This window comes from Pungitius pungitius, chromosome 16 (assembly GCF_949316345.1).
Source record: "Pungitius pungitius chromosome 16, fPunPun2.1, whole genome shotgun sequence".
Lineage (NCBI taxonomy): Eukaryota > Metazoa > Chordata > Actinopteri > Perciformes > Gasterosteidae > Pungitius > Pungitius pungitius.
The window spans coordinates 10151521-10169683 of NC_084915.1; the positions used below are offsets into that span (position 1 = coordinate 10151521).

The following is an 18163-nucleotide window of genomic DNA, read 5'->3' on the forward strand; positions in this document are numbered from 1 at the left end:
AGAGCTGATTGGCTCGCAGTTGCCTGATTGTTCTTCATGCGCTGCGGGCCAACGGCGAGAAGGAAAACATGGAGACCCGGTGCCGTCGAGGGGACTTCCCTTTTTGTATCACCACAGAGATGACAGAGAACACCGGGTGAGCTTTTTGATGTGGGGTGTTTTAAAAAGCCGCTTTCATAGTTTTAATGTAACGTTTGAGATGATTTGGGAGAGCTAAACGTTTGTGATTAAACGACAGGGCGGAGTGGGAGGGGGTGATGCGGTCGCCGGGTTTTGCCAAAAGCCGTAGTAACAGGGCGGGGCAGAAATCCGGGAGGGCGGGCCCTAACGAGAACACGACTCGCCTTGTTGTGTGTATTCCCGTGCTCACATCGCCATCTTGTAGCAATCCTATTTTTTTTTTTTTTTTTTTTTTTTTACGTATGCGAGGATCTACTTTCCGTTTGACCGGATTAAAAACCGACCGCCTGGTTTCAGCAGAAACACAGGGGGAAGAGAAGTTCGGCCCCGAGGGTGTGAACCGTGCACACGGCGCTTCCCACCGGGACACCACCCTACCTACTCCCTCGGTCTTTTTCCTCCTTTCCGTCCCGAGCTAGCGGGTCGCCTGTCGTGAGGGTTTTACGCGCAATGAGCATCGACACACTTTTGGAGGCGGCCAGATATCTGGAATGGCAAGCCCAGCAGCAACAACAGATCACACGTGGTGAGTTCAAAAGCAGACTGGTGCATCGTACATGACAGCGCGTGCTACATCCTAAACTGCGCCTTAGGTGAACCGTCTTCCGTTCGCTTTCAGCGACAGGGCTTGCGTCTTTTTAAACCGACCCGCTTATGACGATCGGACGCGCGAGCAGGATTTCGGTTTTAAAAAAAAAGAAAACAGTCTGCAAACTATCGGCCAATCCCGAGGCGTTAAGTGTTGCACAAATGTGTCTCCCCTTTATTGCGGAAACGGTCCTATTTGTTTTCGGAACTACTTTGCGCGCTCTTGGTGTATGTATGGGTGTGTGTGTGTGTGTGTGTGTGTGACAGTTTTAAGACCGTAGTGACTCACCATACATGTGTTCGTGTATGTATGTGCGTGCGTGCGCGCGAGAGGAGTTCGTGTCAGGAACCGAAGGTCCATTTATCTGTTGTATCGTTTGTCGCGAAGTAACTCTTTCATTGTGTGCAGTTTATTGAAGTATATACATTAAAAACTCGAATAGATGTGGCCATTTCACCGAAAGGCTTCAGAATGAGTGCTCGTCGTTTAACACCGGTTCACATATCTGTAACAAACGAGCTCTTGGAATCGATTAGCCTCCTTTTACTCGTCCGTGGAGCACCGGCAGGGCGGTGGCGAGCGGAGGCTGCTCTTTACATAATACCCTGACACTGCACAGCTATCTTGTGACACACACGCACGCACGGACACACTGGGGCGGGTCCACTCACGCGCTCACCGCCTCCCTTTTTGTCTATCTGCGTGCGGGCGTTTTAACTATTGGTTTGTCTTCCTTCATTTTTATTTCAACCGATCTGAAAAATATTCGAGGTGATCCGTGACTTGGTAGAGGGAGACGTGTGTGTGTGTGTGTGAGGAGGAGGGGGGGGGGCTGCTTTTCTGTGTTTCTCCCCTCTGATGACGTGTCAGACAAATCAACCCCATCCTCCCCCCCCCCCCCCTCCCGCATACTTACCCTACCGCGTGCTGGGATACGCCCACAACGACCACGTGCACCACTCCCTCCTCCCCTCTCCACACTTGTAGATACACACACCTACGTGCACAAACGAGCGCTCCTCGTCCCCGCCCCTCCCATTCAGTTCACTGACAGTGGCGAGGGGAGAGAACGGGAGGTAAGTAGGGCAACCTCGCTGCTCACCCCCGACCCGACCGAGCCCCTCTCAGTGCACGAGCCCTCTATTTAACATGCGATGTAGATGACGTCATAAAAGCAACAAATCAACTGTTGCCAGTTGCCAGTGCCCGCATCAAATAAATATCTGCAACAATTGTTTAATTGAGTCGTTTTCCTTTAAAATACTATTTATCAGGACATTCATCAGAATCCACAGAATGTGTTGTTCTTTTTTTCAGATTTAGATATTATGATATCACATGTTCTGTGATTTACTTATTTTTCTTTTCTTTCTCATGCATGGTTGGTTTTCTGTTAGAAAAGAGTTACACGAAAGATGAGCTCATGAATAATTCATGAGTAACATTGTTACGCCGAGGGTAGCACTATTAATAGACTACTGAATTGTGGACAAATCCCTAATTTTTAAACACAATATAGGATAAAAAAATATATATCTACTAAAGGTACACCATCATTCAGATGCAAAATTGCATGTGTTGCAAGTATTACTGAATAGATAGACAGACATGATGCCATGTGGTGTTTCTATTTTCTTCACAACGGTGGAGATGGCTGAGCGGTGTGTTGGCGTTGCGCACATTTGAGGAATCCCTGGGATCTTCTCTTTTCTAATGTTGCTGTTTCCATGGCTACAGAGGGCTTTCCACACTGCTTTGGGTCTGCCTGCTGCGGTGTGCATAGCTACTCACTGATAACATTTACAGCGTCCTAACGTGCTCGTGCTCAACGCAGGCACATCAAGGGAACATTGCTCCTCTGACAGTCTTCCTTTTTTAGATTTTCGTTTTTTGTGTCCTTTTTTTTTCTTTTGTACGTTGTCATGGTGCCCACTGAATTCGACAACAGTCCTTTGCTGTTGGTCAGACGACCCATTGTAAATGATCAACTATGAGTTTATCCTAAATCTTATCTCAGGGCAGGTTTGTCTCCTCTTCCAAATGATCCTCATTCCCTTTTTTTTGTCTTCTCGTTTGTATGTCCTGTCCCGCCTCACACAGAAGAGGAGCAGCGCAAAGAGAAGGATCTCATCCAAAGGGACGCAGAGTCGCGGCGCGTGGAACTTGTGACGGCGTTGTCTCAGCCAATCAGGGCCAACCACATCACTTGGGGCCATGACGCTCACCACCAACAGCCGCTTTACCCTCCTCCCCCCCCTCTCCCGCCCCCTCAAGTCCCCATCGCCGTCATCCCGATGGTTCCGGTCGTCAACGCAACGCCCTCTGTCCCGCCCCTCCCGCTTGCAACGCAGGTTGCAGCGGCGGCGACGTTGCTCAACGGCTCCCCGCCAGTCAAGAAGGCTTCCTCCCCCCCGCAGCAGCATCAGCAGCATCAGCATCAGCCGCAGCAGCCGTCGCCCTCTCCTCACCTGTTGTGCACTCACCAGATAAAGGTAGAGACTGGTTCGCAGCTGATAAGTGCAAAGCCCGGCCAATCACAGCCCGAGGTTCAGATCCAGTACTCAACCTCCATCAGCACTAATGGATCCGGCGCTCTACATGCACTGGTCCCCCACCAACTTCCACCTTCATCCCAGCCGCGGGCCAACGGCGTGATGATGAGTGATGACCTGAGAGGGATGGAAGGGAAGAGGAGACCCGGAGGGTCAGTTTGTGTGTGTGTGTGTGTAAAAGTTGTTATGAAAGTGTACATGAGTTTCAGGTTGTATGTATGTATGATTTGTTGTGTGTTTCCAGGGCGGGCACCAGAGAGGTTCATAATAAACTGGAGAAGAACAGGTTAGTCTAAACTCTTTGTTGTTGTATGGTGCCCACTCATCAGGGATAGAGGAAAGCCGCCCAGCTTGTTTCATGTTCACCACCACAGTCACACAAGGCTTTAGCAAGTTTGTCATGAAAGAGGTTCCTCAAACCCATGCAAAAGCTCGAGCATGAACAATGGGAGTCATTTTAACTGGTTTTAAACTCTCACGCCTTGCTAATCGATGGTGAGACACTGGGAGACTGTTGGCTATTGAAAATCATGTCAAAGGTGTGACGCTTTCTCGTTTCTGACTCTTGGCCCTTCAGGCGAGCGCACCTCAAAGAGTGCTTTGAGACGCTGAAGAAGAACGTTCCAAATGTCGATGAGAAGAAAACCTCCAACCTCAGTGTGCTCCGCAGCGCTTTGCGGTACATACAGGTACAGTTCAAATACATTCTCTCCGCTTTACTTTTTCATCTTATTGTTTTCATCCTTCTCTGGTCTTGAATTGATCGGCTCAGGCAGCGCTGGTTTGCCAGCCATTTGGCTCTTTTGTGTTGTTTAGTCTCGTGTGACTGATGACATGGCTTCCTTCAAATAATGCCAAGCACACATAAGAAAGTAGTGAATGAAAGTTTTCTTGAGTCACTTGAGATTCTTATCCTGTGGAAGTGTTGCTGTGTAACTCATCTATAGTCAGGCAGTATCATGAAGAGTGTAATAGAAAAAGGGTCTGGTTGTCCCAAGAAATAAATAACTGTCAAGATTGTTTTTTTAAAATCAGTTTTCGGGGTTGTGCAAGTTGTGTAGAGAAGCCGGATTGTATTCCTGAGGGTGGTCTGGGGAGGGAACCGTGTGGCCTGCACAGACGTCTACTTTTACTCTGGCAGAAAGGATTGGCATCTTGGAGCTAGATTCAGCGGGGCCTTGTTTAGTCGGGAAGAAGCTTCCTGATTTAACATTCAGTGGAAAAGGCAACAGGAGTCAGTAGAAAGGAGCTGAATTAGGCCACAAGTTGGGAGAACTTCAAGGTGCAAGAGCGTGGGTGAGCACAACCTATTCGATTCTATGAGATATGATGATGATGATGATGATGGCTTTGATAAAAGACGAGCTGCTGCTAAGAAAATCCATATAGACTAGTTCCCATAAGTGTTGTAGAAAGTTACAAAGACGTGCTTCTGTTCGACCAGAAAAGCAAATGCCAGCTGTATTTAAAGGACGTCCTCCGGCTGAAACAGTTGCTCAATTAGTCGGTTATCTACAACCGGTTAGTTAATTATCAAATGTCAAATACTCTTTGTGCTTATCCTGGAATCCATCATTTTGACTAGAAACTGACGTAAAATAATAACAATTTGTTGATATGAACACAATATGACTCTACCTAACTTAACAAAAAGAATACAGAATTATTCACCAAAACAACTGTACACTGCTTATGGCTGAATGCTCAAAGCGTTTCTCCTCCTAGCTGTAATATCATCATTCGGAGTGTAGAAGAGCGGCTCGGCCCCCACCTTCTTTCTCTCTGTACCTCTCCTCGTGTAAACCTCCCTTCCTCTCCCTGAGCCATGTGAGATCTGAGCACATGGCTAGCGCAAGCCCGCTGACGTCACCCTCGCTCACCCGCTCCGGTCTGCTCTGCACCGCTAGACTGCGGAGAGGCCGCGCGGTGGGTGACGGACACGGCAGCGTTTCCATGGTTATAGGCACTGGAGCCGCAGCACATTGGCAGCAGCTGTAGCCGTTTGTAACCCCTTCTTCTCTGTATTTCTTGTCTGTCTCGACCCGTTGCTCCCCTGTTGTCACTTGGCAACCATAGCAACGGGCAGCAGGTGGCCAGGGCGCTGTCGCCGGTTCTCCCGTGTTTGTGTGCACAGCAGCGTGTGACGTGAAATTGGTCCACGGATCTTTTGCCGATGGTTATGCTGATGTGAGCTTTCAGCATGTCCTTTCACTCACGTTACAGACTTTTTGTCTGCTTTGTTCTCGTGTCCCTCTTGTGAAAATTTCATGCCTGCACAGATGCATGTGTGATTAAATTATGGACAAATATCATCCATGATGGAGTCATTTCCCCTGTTTTTTTCTCTTCGGGAGGACATGCGAGGAATGATAAAGGAGGTATATATGAAACGGGAGGATGGGTAAAGGAGGGAATGGTGTCAAGGGAGCGATGCATGAAGGAGAGGGGGGTTGTGGGATGGAAGTGTAGAGGAAGACGAGGGGAGGGGGTGATCTGTCAACCAACCAGTCATATCCCTTCTTTTATTTAATTACCTCCATGTTTCATCCAATAAGATAGCTCCTTATGTTTTCTTTTTTTTTTTTTTTTACAAACCGCTGCACAAGCAGCTAAATCCTCCAGGATGAGGTTGCCTAGGAAACTACTATGGGTGACAGCTGTTTCCGTGGTGATTTGCTGCAAGCCCAATGGTGTCTGTGTTGTAAGACCATGAAGAGATGTTCACGGATGCACATAGTTCCTGCAGACACGCAGTGATAGAGCCGCTGGATTAGCTTTTCCTGTAAATGTAACACATTCTTGATCTCACGGTTGTTTCCAAATCCACGTCCTCGTCACCCATGACCTCAGAGGTCACCGGGTCTCGCTGTTGTAAAGAGGGCGGTGGATTTGGACGTGAGCGGCACGGGGAGCAGAGAGTAAGTGGCTGTGCTCACTGAAGTGTCCCGTAGGGGCAACATGTTCCTCATGGGCTTATTATTTCATGTCCTCGCTCTTACTTCTCTCATTATTTCCCTCTTTTCGCATGACCAGTCGGACAGGAAAAGATTTTGTAACGGGTCCTTTTTTCCCCCCCCAATTTATGTCGGAACATTTAACAGCTCAGCGGGACATTTATTTCCTGTAATGCAATGACATTTTCCTCCCCTCTCTCCCTCTTGCCTCCCTAGTAATCTGTTAATGTCCTTAGCCTGCCATGTTATTTGGTGCTCATGCAGCAGCTGACCCGCACAGAAACTGGGTCACAGAGACCGCATGCTGGGACTAGCAGAGCTCTTTTAAAATCTTTCTGTTTAGGTTTTCTGTCTTTTTCTGGCTGCTGCCGAGTTTGTCTTCCCAGAGTCACGTGAATGCATCCCGCCATTCAATCCAACTGTGACCGTAATGTTCAGGCTTTAGTCATTCTTTTGTGTCACGGCCAGTGGGACGATGTTAAACTTGATGGAAAGGTCGAGGTGAAACATGACGTGACGATTACTCCTGCTCTGACCCCGTCGTCTCAACAAAAGAAGCATGATATCCAGGAAATGGGAGGAGCTTTGGATTACCTCAACAGAAGCGGTGTGAATATGCGTGCATGGTGTATGAAACTGAGCGAGCACGGGGAACATTTTTGTTTCAGGATTGTGCAAGCTGGATTGTGCAATGTGGGAGTGGCCGAGACTGCACAGAGAAAAGATTGGTCTTACTTCCTTTTTCTGTTGAAATTACATTATGTTTTTAAACATTCAAAAAGTTACTACTAACTTCATAAGGTACATTCTAGTAGAAAATAGTGGCTTGAGATAGAACACATGATTCATTTATATTGTTAAAAGGAGATTTTATCACCGTTCCCTTGTTTTCCAGGTTAATTTCATGCTGACAGCCAGTGCAAAACCAATATAATAATACAACTAATATTCCAAAATTCCTTTTTTCTGTTTCATATTAACACATATTTCCAGTATTTCAGGGGGCAAAATCTCTACTTCCCTGAAAGGCTTTTATTAAAAATTTCTGCAGACAGTTTCAACATCGAGGGCAAAGAACAAAAGACAAATGAAATGGGGGACAAATGTATTTAAAAGAGAAACTCTAAGAAATGCATGACAGTTTGTTTTCTGTGGGAAATCCGTATTCAAATCCATATAATGCCGAACTTGCATGACAATAGGAACTATTGTGAGAGGTACTGCTGTATTCTGACCCGTTTTACTGCAAATTAAAGCCTCATTTGAATGCAGCCTTTATTTTAAGGGCTGACACAGCTCATGTGCCAACCACGTACAGTCCCTTCACTATACTGCGTTCCTCTTCAAATGATTCCCCTAGTTAGATTTAGATGTGTTCGAGATCTTGATCTTCTCTGCTGTGCGTATCTCCTCCGGTAGACCCTGAAGCGTAAGGAGAAGGAGTACGAGCACGAGATGGAGCGTTTGGCCAGAGAGAAGATCGCTACGCAGCAGCGGCTGGCCGAGTTGAAGAGCGAGCTCAGCCAATGCATGGACGTGATGGAGATCGACCGCGTCCTCCGCCAGACGATCCAGCCGGAGGACGACCAGGCCTCCACGTCCACCGCCTCAGGTACAGGGATGAGATGCAGCACCGATCAGTCTCGGGTGTCGTGTCTCCGCCATTGCACACCATGCTGCTGTTGTGTTGGTTCTTCAACGTGAGGGAAGAGCACACGAAGCTCGCAGTTTGATTCCTCTGCACGTCCAAAATAGGCTACTGAGGAACAATCTTAAAAACAAAGTTGTCTCCTGTAACTTGCTGCCTACTGAGAAAATGTAAGACAATACTATTCAATTTCAATTTAGCATTTCTTTGCATTTATATTGTAGGCCTTAAAGAGAAACAGACCTGAACCAGCCAACAAGATTTCATCCTGTGCATCATTTAACGTGCACACAGACACTCTCATACACAGCTAACCACAGAAAATGTAAGAGCAGATTAAGGTTCCCATTACTTCCATAATTGACTTTTGACCCTTTAGACTCTGTCGTGGTGGATTTTCATGGATCCTCTCTCATGCCACTGCGAGATGGTTCCATGAGGACTAACTGTTTCCTTCCTGGTCCGCAGAAGGAGAAGACAACTTTGAGCAGGACATGGACGAGGACGTCCTCGCCCCCCCCGCTCTCTCGTCGCGGCCCAAACCGCCACCTCCCGTTTTACAAGCCCAGCCGCTCCTCAACCATCACCTGTCGATGCAGCGCGGTGCCACCCTGCCTCTTTCTGGAGTCCTGCACACAGCCTCCCCCTCAGCGCCGCCTCACGCCATCGCACCGGCGCCAGGCCCGCCCCCTCCGCAGGCCGCCCATTCCATTCAACCCGCGGCGATGCAGCTCCAGTCCACGGTGATCGCTCACGCCGCCGTCTCCCACCCGTCGGTCATCCAGGCCGTCAATCCCGGCCTGCCGGCAAATCAAAAGCATCTAACGCACATTGCGCCGTCGCCCGGCCCCATCTCCTCCATCCATCAGACCATCACGGCGGCGGCGCCCGCGGCGGCTGCTCACCAGCAGATAACCGGCCAGCCCATCGGACACATCACCGTCCACCCGGTGGCTCACCTGGCAGGGCCCCTGCCGTCCCACCTCCCGACTCTCTACCCCCAGGGCGTGTCCGTCTCCCAGCCCACGGTGGTGGGCCACATCACGCACACCTTCACCCATCACGCCCTGCCGCACGTGCAGGCTAACCCTCAAGCTAACACTAATGGAGCCCAGATGAACAGTGCGCTAGGGAAACCCACTGCCGTGCTGGCCCCCCACCCTCAGCTGGTGGGACAGGCCGCCGTCCTCAACCCTGTCACCATGGTTACAGTCCCGACCTTCCCCGTCAGCACACTCAAACTGGCGTGAAGGTAAAAAGGAAAATTAGCAGTGGGACTGCTGGATGTCAGTTGAAGGGGAGAAAGATTCAGAACTTTAGGAATGCATTTTTACACTCCTGTTAATAATTAATTGCAGACAGAATTGACCAAGAAAAGACAAGTTGTGATGAAAATCTCCAGAGATATTTTGGTCACGGCTCTGTTAGTTTGTGAACAATAACGTTGAAGCAGTCAGTGGGTCAGGCCATTGTTTGTGAAAATAAGACATTTGTCCACGCTGCAAAGACTGGAATTCCTTCCTTCCTCCTCTCCTTCCCTTCCTTCCTCCTCTCCTTCCTATACAACCAGAAGCACTAACGTAATAAGCTCAATTCACACTCAGGCATCAGAGATTTCCCATAACTTTTCATACACTCATCGAGGGAAAATGAGAGAGCTAGAGAGTGGATTTTCTCGTTGGACTGTTTCCATGGTGATTCAGTATGTGCCCGTTTTTATACTCTGAATCATGATGTCACATGGGACAATTCTGGTGGCATAATGTCGCTGATGTGTTTGAGAGCAGGAGGCGGGAGCTCAGTGTTCTCACTGATCCAAACTAATTACAGACGAGTGTGAGGTAGAGCACATTTCATCGTTGTCAGTTTCCGAGGCAGCTTACTGTTTGTTCATTTAAATCGCATCCAGTTTTCTTCCAATCTGGCTCCACAAAGTGACTGGGAAGCAATTTTCCCTTTTACCTCCAAATGAAGGTTCACTCCGCTTGACACCAAACAATCAAATAGAAAAAGAACAAACCGTGCAATTATAAAACCAGATTGGCATTTAATGAAAAAGACCAATAAAAGGAAAAAAAGGACTGTACACATATCTAATTCCACAGTTATTTTTTAATTTAATTTGTTATTGAATACAGATCAACTCCAGAGAGGCGTAGGGTGAAAGGGGGGAGAATTTGTCAAATGATTTTCTTGGTTTGCTTTACATACACAATCATCTGTTTTTACAAGCCTTTTGGAGAAATCTGGAGACAAGGTTGCCAGTTTGAGCAATGAATTAGGAGTGAAATTAGGACAAAAATGTATTTCATGTAGCTAGTTAAAACAGGAATTGTTACTATTTTGACCTGACACTTATAAAGAATCTATTTTAAGTACCTCAAATTTGTCTGTAAAATATTGAAAGAAACCTGTACAGCTGTTGTCAAACACTCATTGACAGGTGTTCTGGTGGGGGAGGGGGGGAGGGAGGGAGGGGTCACCCTCCTCTTCACTCTAATGCAACAGCTCCCTCTGCTGCCTCAACCCAGACCTCATACTGCGGCACAACACAAACGTCCCTTGAAAAGAAAATATTTTTTTCCCTTGATTATATTACAAATTGCTGAGAGAATTGTGAAATGTGGATGAAGTCAGTGGACCTCGAGTTAGAATTTTTATTTGGTACATTTGTCTCATTAAATAATTGGGATGAAGCTCTGCATTTTCTTTAATGCTAGGCCAAAATCAGTTCATGTATTGCAGTTTTGTGACAACTAATTTGGCAGTGACATGATTTTTTTTCGACAAATGATATGAAACATCACGCCAAATCCTCTGAAGAAAACCTTTTTCAAAATGTTTTTATTTAAAAGAAATATGTTGTGAAACCACATTTTAGTCTTTGTGTGACCATGGACTCACAGCCTTCTTGCCAGCCTACACACGTAACACCGTGAAATCTCCCGTCTCCGTACATGTTCACAGTCGACGTCGCGTGGATCCGTGCCGCTCCTTCTTTCTGGGTGTTATGTCTGTATATGTGACTGTACTCACTTTGTTTTATATTATGTACTATAGTTAATCCTACTGTACCTGTAGCATGGCTGTGTTTGTAAGTTATACAGTTTGTCCTGTGCATGATGGAGTGTCTGTGTGTGTGTGTGTGCGCGTGAGTGAGTGAGTGTGTGTATGTGTGTAGCAAACGAGATATTTTTTTACACAGAGGCGATTTATGGTATGAACCTGTTTGAATGCTAACGTGTGTGCCTATTCTCAGTTATCCTGAACACTGTGACAACTCCGGCAAAGCACGAACACATTGAGCGAATGGAAGAGACAGGTTTACTGTCAATGATTTTTTTTTAAGTTTCCCCATTTGATGAGTTGGACTGAGATGTGGATTGGAAAAAGTAAAAAAACAAAAAAAGCTATTGCTCTTTTCTTAACATAATGCCTAATATTCAATTAGACTTTTTTTGTAATATTTGTATTAATGTATGCAAGATTTGTGAATTAGTGATGGTATGCACGTTTTGGCATATGAGTGTATGCATCTTAATTTGAAATGCTTGTTTCTTTTTGGTTTTGTTATGCATGTAGATTGCCCTTTTAGTTTCCTTTGAACGTTTTGTTTCTTTTTGGGACCATGTACAATACTGTATAACGTGGGCAGGATCTTGGACCTCATGCTACATTGATATTATATATGAATATAAAAAACATGTTTTCCCTATGGAGAAAGTTTTAAGTTATATATCGCCTGTACACTTTGGGCTGCCTTTTAGATCTAACTGTCCACTGTTTAAGATAATAGATAAACCATATTAATGAAGAATTATGCTGATGAAATAAAAGATTCTTAATAAATCTTATTACATTTACAACACTTGCTCCTGTATTTATTGGTATTGAGTGAAAATATAAAAATGAAGTAAGACATGGTTTTATTTTTTTAATTGATTGTCTTTACAAAAAAATGTTAAAAAAAATACACACACGCAACAAAAGAAAACTTAAATGACTAACATCCTTAACAAGGTTACTACTCAAGTTGCAGTCCTGTAATGCATTTATTTAGTTAATGAAATAAAGATAATTTTCTCCGAAAGGAGATGTTGGATGATTGTCGTCTTGGGATAAAAAGGAAAAAAAAAAAATCACAATTGATTGACCTGTGAGTCCGTGTGACCTGCTGGAAGTCTCATTTCTTCTTATGTTGTTTTCAAGTTCCATCTCTGCTCTTCACGGATTGCAGACCCTTTCCTCCCTCTGGCTGTGCTGCATGTGCTCCTGGACCCTCTCCAGCACCTCCTGCATCCTCCTCAGCTGCAGAGGGGAATACATGAGGTAAGTGGTGATAACCACCGGATCCGAGTGAATGAACAAGTGGGTTGGCAAGAGAAAAGTACCTCTTTGTCTTTCTCCAATATGGTTCTTTCCATCCGAGAGTTTGGGGGAGCCAGCGGCAGAGGAAAATCTGTCTCGCTCTGATCTCGATGGTTTTCACGCAAACTTAAGGACCCATGTTCACGCCCACACACACACACACGCAGAAGAACAAAAGCTGTATGAGCATCCTCACCGAAAACATCCATTTGCACATGTGCTGCATGGATGTTTTTTATTTTTTCAAAGCCTACGCGGTGTAGGCCTACACAAAAAGTGTAGACTGTGAGACTTATGTTAAACTACTAAATAAGCAACTTCAGAGACGGAGTTTTAATGACTTAAAAGAACTTTAATCAACCAATCACTGGAACAGAGTCCCCCTGGATTTTGACGCAACACACCTGCGTTTCTTCTCCTGCACCACCATGAGCGTCATGTTCTGAATGCACTGGGCTCTGTAGTTTTCATAGTGAGTCTCCCCAGTCACATCCTTCAGATCCTGCATGTGTGTCCTCACCAGCATGTTCCTCAGCAGCAGGAAGTCAGAGTGAGCCGGGTTCTCTACTGACCATGCAATGACAGCGGGATCCCACATTAGACAGGTTTTTCCTTGTCATCGAATAGAACAAAAGTCACGAAACCCCCCCCCCCCCCCCCATAGAAAAACAATTAACCACCCAAAATACCATCCAAGTAATGGAATGTTCAATGCCACTGTAAAACCAGGAGAAACTATAAATAAATCTGGATGTGATTTATTACCTTCGACTAGACCCCAGGGGTAGAGACGACCTCTGAACTTGCGACCTTCGCTCTCAACTTGAACATTACTCCCAATTACGGCAAATGGGATGCTGTCCTGCGAAGAGAATCAACAAGACGCGGCCAGTCTTAATGTGGAAGAGTTAGCACTCTCAAACGATTTAAAACAAGAGTCAAGTGAAGAACCTTGAGTATCTGGTCCTGTTTTTGTAACTCTTCGTCCTCGTCTGAATCACACTCGGGAAACTGATAGATGTGGATCCCGAACTGCTCAATCTCCTCCCTGATCTAGAGTACATGGACACATTGAAACAATCACAATAGGGAAGAAATAGAGAGAAAGAGATACAACTTCTCCTTAATCGTGTGGGATTAATGATGTCATACTTTCACTTTCTTTCTGTCAACCTCCGCTTGTGTCAGGCTGTCCGCTTTGGCAACAACAGGAACTATGTTGACTTTGTTATGCAAAGCCTTCATACACGCAACATCCAGAGGTCGGAGACTGATGGCACAAACAACGGCACAGGTAAGTGTTATGCAATTGTACACAAGCAAAAAGATAACAATGTTTAAGTAGAGTTGCAGAAGAGTTCAGTAAAACATGTCGTCAGTGTACCCGTGGCCGAACGGAGAGATAAAGTATAGGCAGCAGTGGACTCTGTTGTCCTGGATGTTCCTTCGGTTCAATCCGCTCTCATCTCTGAAGTACTGCTCAAACTGCTGGTCAATGTAGTCTTCTATTGGCTTCCAGCTGATGCGGAAAGAAAAAATATCTGATCAAATCAAAGAGCCTGGCTAACAGCTGACAGTTGAAAGCGTATCCAGCCTGTGCTTCACCATCATCTTTTTAACCAACGAAACAGTGTCAGGTCAGCGTCGAGGGCAGAGAAAGAAATAGCTGCAGGCGCACGTTGATGACCTCACCTTTCTGTGTTGTTGACAGCATCTCCGAACCCCGGTGTGTCTATGATGGTGAGCCTCACTTTGACTCCTTTCTCTTCGATGCTGATGGTGTGTTTTACGATGTTGATCGTTTGATCAATCCGTTCTGCGGACACATGCAAGAGCAAAAGTAACTAAAGCTACACACGTCACGTGTAAACGGGATGTACAAACATGCATGAGAACACACGCACAGTTCAGGGCCAGAGAGGAGTGGAAGCTCTAACATTTTCATAACAGAAAAGTTGTTTATGAGACCTTTGATTGCATGGTACAATTCCCCTTTTTTCCCCACAACATAAGATGAGCCTCAAATAACTAAATAAACAACTTAACTGATCTCACCTTGTGCATTGGGAACCTTCCTGTCTTTGTAGAGGTCCGTGAGGAACAAACTGTTGATTAGTGTGGATTTACCGAGGCCAGACTCCCCTACAGCAAGAAAGAAACGTGACTAACATATCACATCTAAGTGCGCATTGTCTAGTAACCAGTCACAAAAGAAAGCGCTTTTTCACAAATAAAACAAAACTCATTGGATCGCTAACTCATGGTTGAAAAATGTGGAGATCAGGAAATCAACACTAATAAGTTAATTGAGGTCAACTCTGATGTTAACAGTTGGAACATCCTGATGTTTGTGTAAAGCGCTGTGATCTGCAGCGTCTTTATAAAAAGTGTGCATTACAATCTCTGTTTAAGAAGATGTGTTACATTCTGACATGGCAGCGTGTTGCAGTGTCCCATTTAGCAGACGTGTGGGAGGACTCACCTGCCACCAGAAGGGTAAATGTGAAACCTTTCTTCACTGTCTTTCTATGAACCTGGTTGGGTAATGTGGCAACACCCACATACTCTTTGTCTTGGTCCTGCAGAATAAAAAACATAATGTTTTCAAGTAAGAATTGTGGGTAGTCATAGTAACAACCATCACTGCTGGTGCCTGACAGAAAAAATATAAAAACAGGTTAACCACGTCGACATGCAGCTGTGATCTCATCATGTCAATGTCTGACCTCTGTTACAAACGTAATATTAGGACATCTTAATTGTGTGTATTGTTGCTTAGAATGGTGTACAAAAATTAGGAAATGTGTAAAACTAGGGCAGTCCTCAACCAAAAAAAATAATGTTATATATATATATATATATATATATATAAATACATTTTAAAAAGTACACAATTTTGTTAAGTAGTCGATTGGCTGATTCATGGACTGATCTTTCAACGTAGTTTCTCCCTGAAGAATCACGCAAAACCACCATAAAAAATGACTAAAGCATTCCTCACAGACCAAAACAACCCATTCATCTTCAAACTGTGGGCACCGATATTTAAAAAGAAATGATCTAACCTACGGACTTCTTCTGACACACAAAGACACACAGAAACAAACCTCGGGAGAGTCGTATGGGTCAAAACGTCCCCAGGGGCTATGCGGACGTGATGCCGGGCTGAGAGGACAATCCACGGACACCTGAGAGAAGAGCGGTCTCCTCAGCCCCGAAAGCTGAAGATCTGGGTTCGGTCCGATGCGACCTGGTCTACGAGGGACTGATGGAGAGCCAGCAAGGTTGCACAGGGCGGCACGGGGCAGCACGGGAGTCCCCGGTAGGCTGGGCAGTCCGTGTGTTGATGTCCCGGTTCCCTCTGCCTCACTGCGGACTGGTGCCTGCTGGTATAGGGTCTGGTGCTGGTTGCCAGACTGCGAGATGGGAGGGAGATCCCTCATGGCAAAGGGGAATGGAGTTTCATCCCGGTCCTCAATGGACAGACTGGACAACTGTGACAGCAAACACATTATGGATTTTAATGTTGGATCTCTGAGCGAACCTAGTCTAAAAATGATGCTTGCTTTTACTTAAAACTAAAAAGGGGAGGGATTTATTTTGTCCTTATTTATCTCCTTTGGAAGATTCCAATAAAGTCCGATAAAAAAGACAGAAAGCTAAAAAGCACAGCAACCTTAAAATCTCTATTGAATTCATTCAGTAATCTCAGAAGGGCTGTTTTCCCATGAGGAGCATGAACAAATTCTGAGTTTTCTTTGGATTGGAAGTCAACCCTAACCCTAAAAGGATTTGTAATAATTGATACGTGTGTGTGTGTGTATGTATAGCCTCTCTGATACCACAGAACAGAATAACTGGCTGCGGGTGGCCACAGCCAATGTCATTCTTCCTGGATAAATAGCATAGTGTCTTTTTTGTCTTTTGTTGTAGTGGCTACCCTTTGTTCCCTGATTAGTCCTGGCTCATGATCTCATTATACTATTACAGAGGCCTTCATCCATCTGTCCAGGCAGTGTGGGGAGACCAACAATAACACACCTCCTGGAGTTGGAAGCTTGTAAACACTATTGTCGAGCTAGATTTAGCAACTAGACTGAAGTAACAACCTCAAAGACCACCCTTTAGCGTGGAGCTTACAGCTACTCAAAATATTCATCAGGGCCATAGATGACTGACCATGCAGCCCACACCCGCTGTGGTTACCTCACAGCTGATAATCTCCACAAAGTCACTCTACTCGCAATCATGAACGATTAGCAAAGCAGAGACTCCACACCTGCTTTACACTGCTTTGGAAAACCCATTTCAGGGCAGACGGTGTCCCGTTGAGAACATATAGCAGCAGAACAACACAGTGCTGCCCGGTTGGTGTGCCGTCCCTCTACCTGTCACCTCTCATTACCCACAAAGATTGCAAATCTTGCAGGCTTAACCCAGCTTCTAATGCTGTGCCAGGGTGGGGGTTGGAGATTTAACTCTTAAACACACACACAAACACACAAACACACACACACACACAATCACATAAAGCTATTCTATTATTGTGTCCTACCTCCTTTACTGAAAAAGTTTCATCGTTTTTGAGCAGAGGATAGAAAGTATACAAAATAATTAATTTAATATTTGTGAAAAAAAATAAAATACAAATTATAGAGACTTTCATAAGCTGGGCAATAAGTAGAAAAGTGTGGGTCCTGGTGAGATAAATAAGTAGCTTTACATAACCCTGATGCTATTAACAAAATCCAGACACTTTAAAATAACAGAACACTGAGTGCCTTATAACAACATTTTGTCACATTATATATCACACAGCATCCTTCTGATGCAAATTAAAAAAATGCACTATACTGTACAAAAGAAAGCGTCATAAAAAATACAACAACAATATTAGTAATACTAATATTGCAGAAACTATCGGTTACTCAAATAAAACCGTCATTGCAACCTACATGTGTTACAGACAAAATGAACGTTACCTTTCTTGTTGCTGCGGAATCTGACGGGAGATGACATGTGTTGCATGGTGCTGCTGGCTTCTCAAACAGACCCCAGATCAAAGGGGGGAAAAAATGGACCAAACCGCAGCGTGAGTGAAACCGAACTACACAAGACCCACTTGCAATGTGATAAGGCGTGTGGTGTCCCTGCGTCCATGCACGGACTGATCTCCGGATGCAGTCCGCTCAGTCTCGCCGCACTGACGTTGTGTCACTGACTCAGTGTCAGCTACGAGTGCGGGAAAGGTGCAGATGGAGGCTCACTGACCGCAGCCAGCCACTAACGTTAGCACCTCCGTGATACAACGTCAGTGCAGCATGCTAACAACGGCTAGCTAGATACTACTACTTACAATAATCATTCGAACAACAACAACAATAATAATATTCGTAATAATAATACTTACTATTTCTACATTAGTTAACTTTAACATTTTGTAGTTTTTAAAATCAACACAATAACGGTTGCAAAAATGGGTAATGGCTATTTCGTGCGCTTCTGCTATCATGTAACATAGGCTAGCATTAGCCAGCTAGCTAGCTAGCAAGGTTCGGTTCAAACCTCACCTGTCCTCGGCTTCTTGAAGTTTTGTTCGTAACTAAGGATTGAGTGCCCGCTCGGACGGCCCAGCGATTAGTCTCATGGGAAAATATATATTGAAAAGAGTCCATCAAAACCATTAAACTACATATCTGGTTACGCGAATTGGTTTGTTTTCAACACCTTAACGTTAGCACTTAGCAACATTGGTAACGTTGGCAACGTAGTGTCATATATGTTTATGAACATAAACTATTCGTTTTGACAAATCTTTTATATTATACGAATATTATATTAAAGTTACTATAATTGTCCATTCCAACGGCAA

At 45.1% G+C, this 18163-nt stretch overlaps 2 protein-coding genes across 2 annotated transcripts; one reads left to right on the forward strand and one right to left on the reverse strand.

The window, feature by feature from the left end:
* Positions 1–139: 139 nt before the first annotated feature.
* mntb (MAX network transcriptional repressor b) lies at positions 140–11777 on the forward strand. The gene is made up of 6 exons (XM_037466935.2): positions 140–706; positions 2870–3473; positions 3566–3607; positions 3899–4010; positions 7695–7887; positions 8392–11777. Exons 1-6 carry the CDS (start codon positions 631–633, stop codon positions 9171–9173), a joined length of 1809 nt encoding a protein of 602 aa, XP_037322832.2. The 5' UTR covers positions 140–630; the 3' UTR covers positions 9174–11777.
* Positions 11532–18107, reverse strand: LOC119215101 (septin-5-like). Its single transcript, XM_037466936.2, has 13 exons — positions 17862–18107; positions 17274–17330; positions 15399–15785; positions 14774–14870; positions 14347–14433; positions 13984–14107; positions 13676–13810; positions 13444–13561; positions 13243–13344; positions 13057–13153; positions 12696–12858; positions 12315–12417; positions 11532–12231 (listed from the first exon to the last, which is right to left on the reverse strand). The coding sequence occupies exons 1-13, from the start codon at positions 17973–17975 to the stop codon at positions 12148–12150; spliced, it is 1668 nt and encodes a 555-aa protein (XP_037322833.2). The 5' UTR covers positions 17976–18107; the 3' UTR covers positions 11532–12147.
* Positions 18108–18163: the final 56 nt, after the last annotated feature.